The 16294-nt window shown below is 45.1% G+C and overlaps 1 protein-coding gene across 2 annotated transcripts in view; it reads left to right on the forward strand.

Annotated features, from left to right (window-relative positions):
* The window catches only part of fat1a (FAT atypical cadherin 1a), a 115970-nt gene that overhangs the window by 69 nt on the left and 99607 nt on the right, over nucleotides 1-16294 (forward strand). For both annotated transcript variants that reach the window (XR_011930104.1, XM_072462567.1), the window contains exon 1: nucleotides 1-3198. This exon is cut by the window's left edge and continues 69 nt beyond it. Coding sequence is in view for 1 of the 2 variants with exons in the window: in XM_072462567.1 (XP_072318668.1) it covers nucleotides 1-3198 (3198 nt within the window). In the remaining variant the exon portion in view is untranslated. The remainder of the gene's footprint in view (nucleotides 3199-16294) is intronic.

The raw sequence follows: 16294 nt of genomic DNA on the forward strand, positions 1-16294 counted from the left end.
GCGCCGGGAGCCAGCGGACAGCCGGGGCCATGCACTTCGCCCGCTCTGTTTACAACGCCACCATATACGAGAACTCTGCTGCCAAGACTTACCTCGAGAGCCACGACAAAATGGGAATCTACGTGGCCGACCCGACCTGGGAGATACGGTACAAGATCATCGCCGGCGACAACGAGAACTTATTCAAAGCTGAGGACTATGTGCTGGGGGATTTCAGTTTTTTGCGGATAAGGACCAAAGGAGGTAGCACTGCTATTCTGAACCGGGAGGTTAAAGACCACTATGCGCTGACCGTGAAGGCGACGGAGAGGAACACCGACCTGGAAAGCCGCGCCAGAGTCGAGGTACAGGTTTTGGACACGAACGATTTGAGGCCTCTGTTCTCGCCGACCTCGTACAGCATCTCTCTGCCCGAAAACACGGCTGTGCGCGCGAGCGTGGCAAAGGTCACGGCCACGGACGCGGACATCGGTACGAACGGGGAGTACTATTACAGCTTCAGAGAGTGGACGGATATGTTCGCGGTTCACCCCACGAGCGGCGTGGTGACGCTGACGGGAAAGCTGGACCACTCCGAGACCAAAGTGTACGAGCTGGAGATTCTGGCAGTGGACAGAGGGATGAAACTGTACGGCAGCAGCGGCTTCAGCAGCATGGCCAAACTGACTGTCAGAGTGGAGCAGGCCAATGAGCACGCGCCTGTGATCACCGCGGTGACTTTGGCCCCCTCAGACGCAGACCATGACCCCACATTCGCCATAGTGACAGTAGAGGATAATGACTTGGGACCAAATGGAGAGATTGCATCACTTAGCATTGTCGCCGGCGACCCCCTGCAGCAGTTCAAGGCTGTTAGAACCAGCCCCGGGAGCAAGGAGTATAAAATCAAAGCAGTGAAAGATGTAGATTGGGATAGTCAGCCGTACGGGTACAACCTCACTTTACAGGCCAAGGACAAAGGAAACCCTCCTCAATTCTCCTCCGCTAAATTAGTGCACGTCACAACCGCGCAGTTTAAATTTAGCCCTCCTATTTTCGAACAGGCTATTTACAGAGTTAATTTAAGTGAATTTGCCCCCCTTAACACACCTGTCACTATGGTAACAGCTGTGCCAAAGTATCCCCATCTGAAATATGCATTCAGACATAAATCTGACAAGAACAGATTTACGATCAACCCTGACACAGGTTTAATCAGTGTGGCAGGACCAATCAGTGCCGATTCTACACCGCAGTTTGAGCTGGACGTGATCACCAGCGACAAAAAGGCAGCCACAAAAGTCATTGTGGACGTGATTGATGTGAATAACAATGCCCCCGAGTTCCAGCAGACTTCCTACAAGGCCAGCGTTGATGAGAACGTAGCGGCAGGGACCAGCGTGTTGTCGGTCAAAGCCACAGACCTTGACAAAGGCGAGAATGGCTACGTGACCTACAGCGTCACCAATCTGACTCCCCAGCCATTTGTCATCGACTACTTCTCTGGTGTCATCAGCACCTCTGAGGTGTTAGATTATGAGCTAATGCCAAGGATTTACCACCTGAAAGTCAGAGCTTCAGACTGGGGATCCCCTTTCCGGAGAGAGGTGGAGTCTCCCGTCACCATCACGCTCAACAACCTCAATGACAATAAGCCCTTGTTTGAAAACGTCGATTGTGAAGTTACGGTGCCAAGAGACCATGGTGTGGGAGAGCAGGTCACCACAGTTTCTGCCATAGACGCGGACGAGCTGCAACTAGTGCGGTACTATATCAAAGCAGGGAACGACCTGGATTTATTTGAACTCAACCCAAACTCCGGGGTGCTTTCTCTGAAGCACCCGCCGAGCGACGGAGAGGCAGCTAAAGTTTCCTTCCACAGTTTACAAATCATCGCTAGCGACGGAGAACACGAGACGCAGCCAATGTACATGAATATAACTGTCATCACCGCACGCAAGCCCGTCCAGTTGAAATGTGTCGAAACTGGCGTCGCTACCATGCTGGCAGAGAAGCTCCTCCAAGGCAGCAAAGTTCACACGCAGAACGAGCCGGACGACTTTGCCGACATACACTCGATCAACCGGTACACGCCACAATTTAGAGATTCCTTCCCGGGCGCCGTCGAGATCGCGGAGGACCTCCCCGTAGGCGCTCGGATCGTACATCTGAGCGCTACGGACTCCGACAGCGGCTTCAATGGGAAACTTGTGTATGTTATTTCAGGCGGGGACCCCGAGAGCAAGTTTATAGCTGAAATGGAAACCGGCTGGCTGCTGGTTTATTCCCCTCTCGACAGGGAAACCGCCGACCATTACACTCTCAACGTTACGGTTTATGATCTGGGAATACCGCAGAAATCGTCATCGCGTCTCTTGGATGTCAAAATCCTGGACACGAACGACAACAGCCCGCAGTTTTTGCAAAACTCCTATTCGGTTGACATTAGCGAGAGCACACCTGTTGGCACGCAGATCATTCAGGTGGACTCTTCCGACAAGGACAAGGGACCCAACGGAGCCGTGACGTATTCGATTTTGGGAGGTACGGATCACTTTGCTATTGACGAGGACACCGGAGTGGTTACGGTGACGAAGCCGCTGGACCGCGAGCTGCAACCGGTTTACGTTTTGAAAATCGCTGCACGCGACCAAGCCGTGTTCGAGCCCCAGCTGGTCTCCACGGCGCTGCTTAAGATAACCCTGGAGGACGTCAACGACAACCCTCCGAAATTTGTCCCGCCGAATTATCGCGTCAAAGTCAGGGAGGACCTGCCGATAGGTACTGTGGTCATGTGGCTCGAAGCGCACGACCCCGACGTCGGGCCTTCAAGCCAAATACGCTACAGCCTGATCGACAACGGCGACGGGAATTTCGAAGTCGACAAAATTAGCGGAGCGGTGCGGATCGTGCAAAATCTTGATTACGAAACGAAGCAAGTGTACAACCTGACGGCGAAGGCGAAGGACAAGGGGAAGCCGATGTCCCTGTCGTCGAATTGTTTCATCGAGATTGACGTTGTGGATGTAAATGAGAACCTGCACAGGCCGTATTTCCGATCTTTTGTGGATAGAGGATTTATAAAAGAAGACGCGATCGTGGGTACGTCCGTTATGAGCGTGAAGGCCGACGATGAGGACGGCGGAAGGGACGGCGAAATCCGATACTCCATTCGTGATGGATCAGGCCTGGGGATATTCACCATTGATGAGGAGACGGGTGAGTCGTTTTAACCCTCCAGTGCAAGAGCTGTGTGATTATTATATGTCTGTTCTGAGCAGATTTGCATAAATGGGCGTTTTGTGCAGCCAGTGTGATTTATATTTGTCACTGTGCAGAAAACAATGAGGTAAGTTGATGCTCCAGGAGACGGCCAGAATGCCTGATTCCTGTCATTTTTCTTGCGAGGCAGAATTGGCAGTAAGAACAGATGGAACAGCTGTCTCCTAGACCTTTGCAGACATTCCTGGGCAGTTGCTGTAGAAATGGGACACAGAATGATTTCACCTACTCCTCCTCTCTGCCCAAATGTACTGCAACCCCTTTAACAATGCAGCAATTGTAAGGAGTCATTTTGAACTGGTAGCAAAGTAATGTGCTTATGGCTTTACGTGTGGTTTGCCCTATTTTATTAATATTATTGCAGAAAATATGTTAATACTTTTTCAGCTGCTCCAAATGATTTTAACAGCTGACTCAAATTAACTCCAAACAGGCGCTCTGGAATTCCTGGAGTTCCAGCCCAAACCTGGCAATCACCTGATTGAGTTGCTTCAGAACTGCCTCTCCCTCTTTTCTCTTTAAACTTGGTAATCACATTCCCGGCCAGCTTAATGTGACTTTTTCCCAGTTAGGAATTAAATTCCCTTGCGGTGTATGCATATTTAATGTCTAAATGAGGCACTGAAAGAATGCATAATGCACACATTTCTCCTGGCACATAACCTCAGAGGTTCAGATCTACTTACAAAAGTGAAAATTAGATTTATTATTAGAGTGCTGCTGACTTTTGCCTCTGTAATTACTTTAAGTCTTTGGTTTGATGTTTTTTTCTCACAATTTAGATTTGTTAACCGTTCATACTGAAATGAAGCTCAAATATAATTGAAGCTGCAGCCGTGGAGCTTTCTCTGATGAACTTGAGATCAAATACAGTTTTAAATGTAAAATATGCTCTTATTGAAAAAGTAGCTTGTCACACTATATTAGCCGTAAGCGGAGTTGAAGGCACCGATGCTCCTTGAAACATGAACCACTTTGTAATTCTCAAACACTTTCATATCCTGTTTTAGGGCCATTCAAAAAAAGTTTTATTTGATGCTTTATTTCTTGCTTCTTTATTTAGCTTTTAGTTTAATTTGAATATAATTGCTCACAATAGCTGGGTTGTGTACGCTCGACGCTGATGGAGCCACATGCAGGTCAGTGGCTCCATAACACGTCCAGCTCCAAAAGTCAGCCTGGGATATACATTCCAGAGCGCTGGGCCTGATCTTGCTCTTAATCCCAGGAGCCTGTATTCAGCGATTATCAGGAGGTGCAATGATAGGATTGTCCCGGGCCGGGTCCTGTTATTATGGATTACATCTGAGGTCAGGAGACAACTAAATACAGCTAAGGTTGTGCTGGCACTCCTAGGATTTCACTAGACAGAGGGTGGGGCCACCTCACCAATATGATATTTTTGAAGGAAATTTTGCAAGTGCGGGGCCCCTCGCTTTGCAGCTGCATGTCGTGAACCCCGACCAGAGAGTTTAAGAGCTTCAAAATTAGAGTACATGTCGGAGGGAGCAGGAACACTTATGGATTTAGTTGTCCAGAGTGGTAAGACAGCTTTTCTCGTTTCTTTTTTTTTCTACTTGTCAGTTTAATCCTAAGCCCCTGCTGTAGTGCTGGTGAAAGAAAAATGCAAGGTAGTTCCAAGCGCGCTGTTTTGTTGTCTCGGGTGCCACGCTGAACCCTCGTTCTCCCAGCCATTCTTTATTTTTAGAGGGAATCTTAAAAGACAAAAAGACAACCGTACAACTCTGTGGGTGACACATTGTGGTTTGAGTAGCATTGTGTTGTGGGTTTGTAACTGTGCAAAGACGACGAGTGACTACAGTAGATAAAGTGTAACTAAAAAGAGAAAAATATGTTTAAAATCGTGTAGATGAAGATGGAGATATGTGGAGAACTTGCAATTTTTCCCAAAGATGATTTTTCCTTCGAGACACAAACCAATGTAGTTGGGTTCTGGACTGCTGCTGATTAAACACCTTCTCATTTACGTCACAAAGGCAGGCCACGTCTTGTTGTCTTGACATGGTTCATTTTCACCAAGTTTGGGAGTCCATGGCAACTGTTTGCCCAGACATTCTCCTTGTTATTAAAAGCGCAGTGGTCTTTGGCTCTCTGCCAGAGTAATTTAAACATTCCCTTATCTGGACTCTTTCCAAGGACAGTACAGACTTGGACCTCTTCTCGAATTTGACGGAAGGACACGTGAAAGAGAAATAAAAAGAGAAATAAATGGCTACATTTGAATTTAGTTCTTGATAAATAGATGATAAAAATGTAAAATTTAGAATCAGTGGTGTTGTTGTGGTGGAGTGGTTAAGGCACAGCACACATGCCAGGCTGCAAGTGCCGCCTGCCACAGTGTCGCGAGTTTGAATCCTGACTCTGACGATTCACTGCATGTCCTCCCCTCTCTCAGCCCCCATTTCACCCTGAAAAGTAAATCAATAAAAGTAGAATCTGTTGAATTGTGATGGCAGTGATTAACGGTCTCCTTTTCTGCAATCGTTTTGTAAACCAGATAGTTGGAAAGTAGTTATTTCTAGATTCATCGCGTTGCACTGTATTTAAGTTGGAAAGAGATACTCAGAGGAACTCAACATTTTAATTAAAATCACAGAGATTCCTCCTGTCCCTGGCGCACCTTAAACCCGGTCAAGTCAAAACAACAAAGTGAGGCATCGGCCTGTCTTATTGCCCATGAGTAAGCGTCTTCCACACTTCCTTTTGTCTGGAATGACTCAGGGATAAAACTATTGGAACTCAGCATCAGTATTAATTGGGCCCCGTACGCTCACGTGCCAGACTCCACTCGAGGCGGCTCCCGGAAGAGAATGTGCCAGCGTCAAAGGGAATGAAGAAAGAGCCGGCTTTACTGAAGGCATTTTTAAGCAGTTTTACGTAGGCAATCTCCTTTAAGGTTGCAGGATGTATCCGCCTTCTGAAGGATTTGGGATTAAGGATTTCAGACTAATGTTCTAAGCTGCACGTTTTGTAAGAAAGCGACGCTCCTTATTTCGTCCCATATTTCGGTCGGAGGAAGCTGCGGTGTCGTATGAAAGTCGCACAGCTGCACACGGACGCAGACTAAATATATGTTCATTAATCATGTGCATTTTGTATCAAGTATAAAGTGTGTTAGTATGCATAAAGCTCTGTCACCCGAGTACTTACTCAGAAGAACTCTGCACATCGCTCCCTGCGTCCCAAGCTCGGCATCACTTACTTCTGAGCACGTGTTCAAAGTGGAATTACGCAGCGTGCAAGGAGACCAGACAAGGCCGAGATGGTTGCCAACGAGACGTAGACGCTGCCAGTTTTAATGTATGCAATGCCCTTTCTTTCCCGCTAATGTATGCACTGCCCTTTTACTTGAAACTGTTTGCGGCGTGCGCTGTGAAAGCATTCATTGTCGGGCCTAATGAAAGCGTTTGATGCATAATGACGGAAAAAAAAGAGGTCTCTTTAGTGTTCTCCGTTTACTCGGTTCGTTCAACGGCGCGTCCCCCACCCCTTTTTGAGGTAAACAAATGTGCTGCTGTAAAAAGGGTCTCTTAATGTACGGCCATTCGCTGTCAGTATGTTTGTCTAAAAGTAAGAGTTGTCGCCGCGCCGCTCGCTCACTGTCCAGTCCGTGTCCAGAGATAAAAGGAGGAACTGCCCGATCCCACACGGTCTTTGCCCGAGTGCTGTTGCTGTGGCGATGAGGCCAGGAATGCGCGGCGGGACACTGTTGATTGTAGGTCGCTAAATGAAAAGCACACTTTCTCCAGTTAAAAGTGTGTTGTTCTTTCACTCCATTAAATCGGTTTTAAGGAAACGGTAAAAGCCCAGCGCTTGTCGCAGCAATAACGATACTTTTACAGCGTGTACACAAAGAACGTGGACTTGTCAACGCTGAAGCACTCTTTGTGCCGCTTTTTGGAAATATTACAGCTAGACTTTGCTAACATTGTGCTTATCTGGAATGCAAAACAAGACTTCAACGGTGGAAAAGAATGACATTAAAAAGGAGTGACAATAGTTACAGTGTCGAGCGCTGCAAATTCATCAGCACTAAGTTACATTTGTGCGTATCATAATCTAGTCGAGGAATTAAAGCTTTTTTGTAGTTGCATTTGAATACTTTGTCTCCTTAAAGTCTCACCGTTCCATTCGGGCTTTTAGATTTGAAAACACCCCGTCCAAATAATTTAGTCCGGGGGCCGACTAGGCGAAAAAACGAGTAGCTTCGGCATTCTCCGGACCACGGCTCGGCAGCCAATCAGAGCCAAGCACACACATTTCACCGACCAATCAGCGCGCTGCATGCAAATGTTCACTCGTAAACAGTAAACTGTCATGGCGGACTATTGTCAAATGCTTTCCGGCCCGATTTAATGATAATATTCCCTTTTTTTCTAAGATTTATTAATAAAATGCCTGTACACATTTTAAAATACCCCGTCCAAAATACGGGGTATTTTACGGAAGACAGGTCTCTATCTAAAAGCCTGGTTACATTGCTATGATAAAACAGTTGTATTGATTTAACGCAACTAAAGAGGCATTAAAGCAGCATTAGTCACAAGTAGGGATGCAGACCTAAACCCACGTTCAGGTTCAAGTCCGGATTCGAATCCAGAGGTTTAGGTTCAGGTCGGGACCTAATGAGTCCGGACCTGAACCATGCCATATTTACATAATGTTACAACAGCGTAACACAAGCTACTTGGCTAAATTAAGTTGAAGACACTTGAACAAGGACGACTATCAAACACAAGGCTTAACTGCAGACTGAAATAAACTCAACTTGTCTGCTTTATTCACTGTTTTTAACAGAAGTTACAACTTACAAATCACAAGCTAAGACTCAACTCAACAACAAGAGCATGTTGAGTATTGTTGACAGGGTCAGTCGGGGTCAAGGGTCAAAGCAGCTGTTTCATCTGATACAATGTTTTGCCTTTAGACACATTTCCACTCACTAATGTTCAGATCCATTGGCATCAAAAGTCAGGTAAAAACCTTCAAACAGACAAAACACCAGTGTAAATAATTAAGTCAGTGTAAAATAACAGAGTTACAAAAAATAGCATAAAAGTCAACTTGAATAACTATAAAGCATCAACTTGAATATGAAAATATTTTACACAACACATCAAAATAATACATCATATTAGCAGCATTAAACACCAGACCATATTTAACAACTGTAGAATACAAAATACTATTACAAAATATAAACTCCAATTAATGAATGCAGCAATTAAGCAATATTACTTTGACTTTACTTTGTATTTACTTAAAGGTGGTATGGACATTTTTTTCAGCAAATTTTTTGTCATATTTCCTCGTGGCGTGGATAAATCATTTGTCCTGCCACGTGTCAATCATAAAACGCACCTACCGCTCAACTGCAGCCGCGTCAGGCTCGTCCGCACGTTTCCGCGTGCCTAAGCGCATGGATCTATCATAATATAGTTCCCTCAGTGTACGGGGCAAAATGAAGACGGAGAAAGACAGTTCGAGCTGACTCAGAAGTGGACAGAAATCTACAGGAGACGAGCGATGAGATGCGCTCCGTCGCGCTAATAAACAAACGCACGTGTGTGTTGTATCAGTCCACACGGGGGAGTGGCATGCGCACTTCCGCCTGCGTTCTCAAATCGCCGAAAAATCATCCATACCGCCTTTAATGCCAAATACATCACACCACAACATAACACTTAAGTAAGCTCCTGTCTCACACACGTACGAGGCGCTCCTGTCTCACACGTACGAGGCGCTCCTGTCTCACACGTACGAGGCGCTCCTGTCTCACACGTACGAGGCGCTCCTGTCTCACACGTACGAGGCGCTCCTGTCTCACACGTACGAGGCGCTCCTGTCTCACACGTACGAGGCGCTCCTGTCTCACACGTACGAGGCGCTCCTGTCTCACACACGTACGAGGCGCTCCTGTCTCACACACGTACGAGGCGCTCCTGTCTCACACGTACGAGGCGCTCCTGTCTCACACGTACGAGGCGCTCCTGTCTCACACGTACGAGGCGCTCCTGTCTCACACGTACGAGGCGCTCCTGTCTCACACGTACGAGGCGCTCCTGTCTCACATGTACGAGGCGCTCCCGTCTCACACGTACGAGGCGCTCCCGTCTCTCACACGTACGAGGCGCTCCCGTCTCACACGTACGAGGCGCTCCTGTCTCTCACACGTACGAGGCGCTCCCGTCTCACACGTACGAGGCGCTCCCGTCTCTCGCATCTTTAAACTTATTTCGCCGGCTTCAACTTCTGCCCGGAAGACGCGTGCGTCACTAATTAGGGTCCGTGTGCGCCATTGACAGCGGTGCATGGCAGTGTTTACGTCTTTTCCTGCGCGAATTTCGCGATCAATGGAAGGTTTAAGATGGTCTAGATTCTAGAACAAAAAGGATATAGTATTTGAGCACTATATTTTATGAGTCCAGAACCAAATCACCGGGGTTTCGTTTTTACAAGTCCAGATCTGGTCCATCCTAGCGGTACGCATCCCTAGTCACAAGTCATTAGTTAAATTAAATAAAAGCTTATTGACCTTACAGTGAGTGGAAGCAGTTTTAGGACTTATACAAAACTCTGCTGAATGCAATAATCTGCCACAGCATAAGTTACTCTTTAGTGAGTGTCAATTCAAAGCATAAAAAACAGAAGGAGAGAAAATAATAGTTCTAGAATATATATCAAATATGAGAACGTATTATTGATACTTGAGCTGTGAAATAAAACCCGCTTTAAAAACTTTAAGGTCAATGTTAAAGCGTTATACTTTTTTAAACCACTGAGCCACAAAGCGGCGCATGTATAGCTTTTATACAGAATATCCGCTAAATCCCAGTAATATCCTATCAAAGGGTGCAGCTCAGTTCAAAGACCTTTGAAACTCGGCCGCTCCCTGGAACAATGAGCGCTTTGTGTCATCAGTTAGATCCTGAACGCTATCTAGCCCGGAAAGAAGAGGCTAACTTTAATATTTACAAAAGAGAAACGGGCAAGAGCACAATGAATAACACCCTCACAATGCTACTACAGTGAGACTAACTTTATTATTATGTTATCGCACAGAGATATGTTTTTCGATTTCCGTCGTCATCGTGACTCATCGTGCTTTTACACTGGAAATGGAAGCCTCACAGACAGACGCTACACTGTCCATCCGCCCCATTGTCCGGCCGATGAAGTGACAGCTCGAGTTTTAAGCAGACTTTCCCCCGAAGCCAGCTGTTGACGGTCATTTGTCTTCGTGCATCGCCAACACGCAGCGGGCACAGTGGCGCGTGAAGTGGAAATGGCGCCGAGGCTCAGTGGACGGCGATTGTTGGAGGCGCGTATAGAAGCGGATAACGCAGGTGTAGTTTATGTACCGTGCTGCATCATCATTAAGGTTATCAGAGGGTAATAATGCTGCTTCAGACATAAAACACTACACAGGCTATAGGGGACATGTAATTGCTGTTTGTTAATACTTCGGACATACATTCTGTTCTTACCAGGGGCTGTTTGAACATTTTGCGAGGTTGTCATTAAGACTGGGAATCACAGGATCGCTCATAATACTCACGGTACTGATTATCTGGAATTTCCCCATTGTGTGGTCAAATAAAGGCTTATCTTACCTTACTATTATGTACTGTATCAATATATTCAAAGGACCAAACACATTTTAACAACAGCATTTCATTGTCAAACACTGAAACAGAATATGAAATACAGCCCCTTGAATCATTAAAACAGTGACCATGACAAATGTACTGTAAAAACACGTTTCCTTTCCCTAAAAAAGCGACACATTCTTGTAAAAAAAACAAAACAAATACACATAGCGACATACTGTTAGCACATTTGTCATTGCCCGTGTCTTTCTCAATATACTGGCTGTGACCCAAAACGTTTGAATATTTGATTTGTTGTGTGGAAGCAAAGCACATGAAGCTGCATTTGCGTTGTAAGCGTCGTGTTTTCCTTTATTGGCTCACGGGTTTATCGCGCTGTGAGGCCGACCTAACACGTGCCCGATGTATGGCGTCGAGTCCGCTCTTGTCTTCCGCCTCACAAAGAGTTGAAGATCGGTTCACGAAATGCCAGTGAAGGGCATTTTTCTGAGTGGTATTGAAAGAACGAACGCTTGAGGGCATTCTTTTCATCCTGCCACGCACAAGCCCGAGTATTGGAATTGTCCAAAGATTTCTGACGTTATTAAAAGCAGGCTTAAGATTCTCTCGGAGGGAAATCTCGCCAACAGATGTCTGAGAACCCGGGGACGATGCGATTCAAAGTTGCCAGGTGACACAAAGCCGAGTTCAGGGCTCTTTTGATCACTCTAGCCTCGCGACAATGCCGGAGAGGAATTCCAAGCATTTTGCCAAGGCTGTGGAAAGAGTCGGGAGGGAGAAAGCGCCGCTGACGTTTATGTAAGCATGTGAGCCGGAGGCCTGGGAAGGCGCTGGAATGTGGCGTCGGGATGAGCCAAACCAACAACCAAGTTCAAAGCGAAACCCTCTCTTTTTGGATGATGTTAATATCTGTCCTTTTATGGCCAAACGTTCAGAAATCTGAATGCGCCAAAGTACAAAACAAACACGGAAAGTCTTTGTCTATCCTTAACAAAAGTTGATTAAAAGACAGACGATAAAGAACCTCTCTTCTCGTCCCAAATCCGGTGGCCTTCGGAGGAACTTTGAAAAACGTTTGCAGCCAACGGGAGCAAAGGAAGAAAAGCGGAAAACAGATCTGGCACAGGCTGTTGCACAGTCTGTTTTTTTTCCTCTTGGCCCCAGGGCAGGTCCTGCCGCACTGGGTAGTCTAGGTATAGAGGATGGGTGCGGTGGTGGAATTCCTCAGATTCATCTTTCCCTTTGTTGCTCGTGTTGAACCACTCGCCCACAGGCCGTGGAAGATAGTTTTTCCGACTCTTGACGGGCCACGTCATTTAGACTGAACTTTAGAAAACGCAAAAAAACTATTGCTGGAAAATCTAAATTGGCTTAAAAGCTCAAATATGTAGACTGGGTTGAACTAGTGCAAAGCAAAAATGGGATTAGAGGTGAAATTTAAAGTGCCCACTACAGGTCAGACTACTCGTTGAAATAAAATGCAGTTAAGATAAATATATTTTCAATTTTGCAAACAAATATAAAAGTTTAATCAAAGAAAAAAAAACGCTTTTTTTTTTTTAGGTTTATAATTTCACTTCCTGTTTGTAATTGATGACATCACACTGGGAAATTACCGAGCAAACACTGGGCAAAAACTCATTTAATGTCACCATGTTTTTAATTTGACAAATAAAAATATATGAGAGCGACTTCATCTATTTTGTTGAATTATGTTTAGAGAGTCAAAAAAGTAGTTTATTTGTGTAAATTATACATAAACTTTACTATGTCCCTAGTGTGATGTCACTTCCTATCATTTTCTAGATATTTTTCAACTTTTTCTCCACAAATACCTGCTCGATTGGTGTAAAACTATAATTTGTCTGTACAACAGGTACAAACACCAAATAAAATCAAAATTAGACAGTAAAAAACTGTCATAAGCACTCTTTTCCTAGAGCAGGCTTGATTCAATCCATATTTCTTGGCATCACCTACCCAACTTTTCTAATCAGCCAGGCACTCAGGGAAGAATTGCGCCATAAGAGCCTGTTAAAACATATCGCCTCCTCTCTCACCGATGCCCACTGGGCTCCGAACTAAGAGCAGGAAGTACGACTGTGCTGAGAGCGCTATTGTTCTGCACGGCCAGCGTCTGCCAGTCGAGCCGGCGAGCACTCAAGGCATCAGGGCACCTCCTTGGCAGCAGCACAAAAGATGTCTCATAGTTTCCCCCATTGTCTTCTCGTCCTTCCCGCTCTTATCTTATTAGCGCTGGGTACACGAGCGCACACGAGCCCTTCTGCCCCCGGTCTCCTCACCCCATCGACTCCAACCAATTTCACATCCACTCTCTCGCTCTAATTTATGTCCATTTTAGAACTAATACATCTCCTTCACTCTATTTTCCCCTGCCCTTCAGTGGCTCGCGTTAAGGGCATCGCCACTACCTACACATGTTATTTTTAATCTATTACTTGAAATATACCGACGGAAACAAAATAACCTTATTGCATAAACGGGCCGCTGTGACGCCGGTAAACGTGTCACAAGCTAGACGTGGCGAGCAAAAGCGGCGTCCATATGACCTCCGCTTCACGAACGTCTGCAGATCCTCACCTTTAGAGCTGACCATGTTTAGCTGCTTTGTTTTGCACCAATTAGCAATGCTCCAATTAATCAAAGTTGGGTATACTGCACTTGTTTTAAAAGTGTTAACGAAATCAAACTATCTTTTATGCACATTTTTGGTTTGCTATTTCTGGTAAAAAAAAAAAAATGCCATCCACAGAACTAGGGCTGCAACTCAAGATTATTGAGTGAATATTTACGTAGGGGTGTGCCAAAATACAGATATATTGTGACACTAAATTTGGTGATACAGTATCGATATCATGGGCTGCTGTATCGATTATATTGGCATGGGTCGTTTTTGCTTTCATTTCTCGAATATTTTTGCGAATGCGCTACAATTTTCTCGCTCGTTTAAAGAAAGGAAACTTGTTTGACGCAAAACATTTGACATTTTGACTGTTTTGATGATTAAAACTGGCGTGTTTCATTTTGAGTTTGCGCAGGTCGCGGTTTAGCAAAGAAAAATGTTGTTAAAATGTATCGGTTTCTGAGCAATAGATCGATTATCGCATGCATTGCAAAATCGTCATATTATGGTATCCGGACCCTGTGATTCCCATCCCTACAACAACGTGCATTATAGATATAGACATACATATTTGATGTAGAGTCTGTATTGTTCAAGGCAAATTCCGATTCACCAAAATGCAACAGCACATTTTTTTTGTCAGCCAATCTTTGCGGCGCTTAACAGCAAAAAATATATAAAATGTGCAGCACCTACGCACATTTCCTGCTCGTTGCTAATCCTATCGAGATGAGAAGTTAGCGCTGAGGTGGTTTCATATGATTTGGGTTTAACGGATTACTCTGTACCGTTAATTGTATTTTCCAACAGCTAATTTTTTCACTATTCGTTTCACCTCGTTTGCATTCTAAATACTTTGGCCTGTGTATTTATTATCATTTTTATGGAAAGACTACTGGCTGGTTTTGGGGGCGGGCGGGGGACAGGGGGGACGGGGGGGTGGGGGGTGACTGCCTACTTCTCGTGCCTGGCTACCCTTCTTATTGCCCGCTCGCAGTTAAGGAGAGCGAGCCATAACGATGACTAACGACGACAGAGCGTCCAGGCAAAGCAAAACCCGAGAACAAATGAGCCATCCCTCCAAACTCTCCTCTCGAGTTCAAGCCGAGGAGTTCCGCGACAAGTCATTCGGTCGCCGCGGGTTCTTCCGTTACCCCGGGCGAGGGCTTCGGTCACAGTTCATCGAGTTACGGCGGGCGACCAAAGCCAAGCGGTTGAAGAGAGGAAGGGAGTCTATGTAAACGGCCAAAAGAATCGTCCTTTTTTTTTTTTTTTGAATCGGCGCGGCGGAGACCTGTATCCACGCCCTCCCCCCCTTTTAACGGCACGCACGGTACAGGAAACGCGCAGGTGGGCCGAGACCATCACTCACTTTTATTAGCCGCGGATAACGACGGAGCCTAATGTGCCCGTAAATGTCCACAGCGGCGGTCAAGGTCACGTCGGTATTCCAGTAACGTACACATTGGGAAAGGCTGTTAGTTTTAAAGGCCGACCCTCAGTGGCTTCAGTGTTTGTGAAGCACGTTCCGTCCTTTTGCGTCCAAGAACTATACATTTGCATGACATAACAAAACATCCAGGGTTGTATTCGACAAAAGAATTTCGAATAAAAGACACGCCCTGCCGATCGATTGCTCTCAAAGCGATTAAGTATACGTATGCGTCTGACCCCAAAACGAAACTATTCAAACAGAAACCTACCAGGAAATGGTGTATTATATGTTAAAACGCAAATTAAACTCCAAGATATTCAGCTAACTCGCGTCATGTCGTCACGATTCTGCTGTTTTCCCATATAAATCCTAAATTAATTAGTCGACTAATACAAATTTAGGTCGACTAAGACACCGTCAAACGAGTACAGTATAGAACTATACAAATCTATCTCAAACAAAATCAAAAAGCTGCCATCAACCTCAAACAAGCCTTGTTTGCCCTATAAGTTCGCTATATTTCCTTAGAATAACTTTCGATCCGATGTAAAATAAGTTTCTCAAATACATCCCATATCTTCTCCCAAAACAATACATTTTCACACCGAACCTTGAGCAATGAACAAGTGTTTCTCGACATTCACACATCAAGCATCCTAAAATATTTGATTCTGTTGTCATTACTGGTTGTAGTTGTACTTAACAGTTGAAGGTTAGTGAGGATGAGCGAAACGATGTTCAACATAATTAAACAAACAGTCGCAACTCAACAGTCATTCTCAAATCAAAGTGTAACCGAAACCATTTTAAGTCATTTCAAAGCCATTACAGGGCATAACAACAATGACAGTTTTAGCCAAAGGGTGCAAGAAACCGTCACACAAATGAGGTCGCTGCTGTTGAGCATAAGTCGCACCAGCCAAAAAATGCATAATAGAGAAGAAAAAACATACATAAGTTGCACTGGAGCATGAAATGCATTTTTTGGGAACATTTATTTGACAAAATCCAAGGCCAAGAACAGGCATTTCATCTTTTAATGCAATTTAAAATAATAACAGATGAGAGAACATGGTGAATAGTGTGCGTATGCTAACGCTAACACCTTCAGCTACATGAGGCACAGACAGAACTGTGGTAAGTGTCTGGTATGTTCACGTAACATATTAACAGTTATTCAGATAACTATAGCATAAAGAACATGCTAACAAGTTTACCAAAGCATCAGTTTTACCCCAAATCACTAAATCCATTGAATTCTTCTTCCTCTGTGTCACTTCTAAACAACTCCACAAACTGCAGAGGAAGAGGAAGTGCAGATTC

The sequence above is a fragment of the Eucyclogobius newberryi genome, unplaced genomic scaffold (genome assembly GCF_026437365.1).
Source record: "Eucyclogobius newberryi isolate DKJ021-1_F unplaced genomic scaffold, fEucNew1.0.hap1 SCAF_4, whole genome shotgun sequence".
In the NCBI taxonomy this organism is placed as follows: Eukaryota; Metazoa; Chordata; class Actinopteri; order Gobiiformes; family Gobiidae; genus Eucyclogobius; species Eucyclogobius newberryi.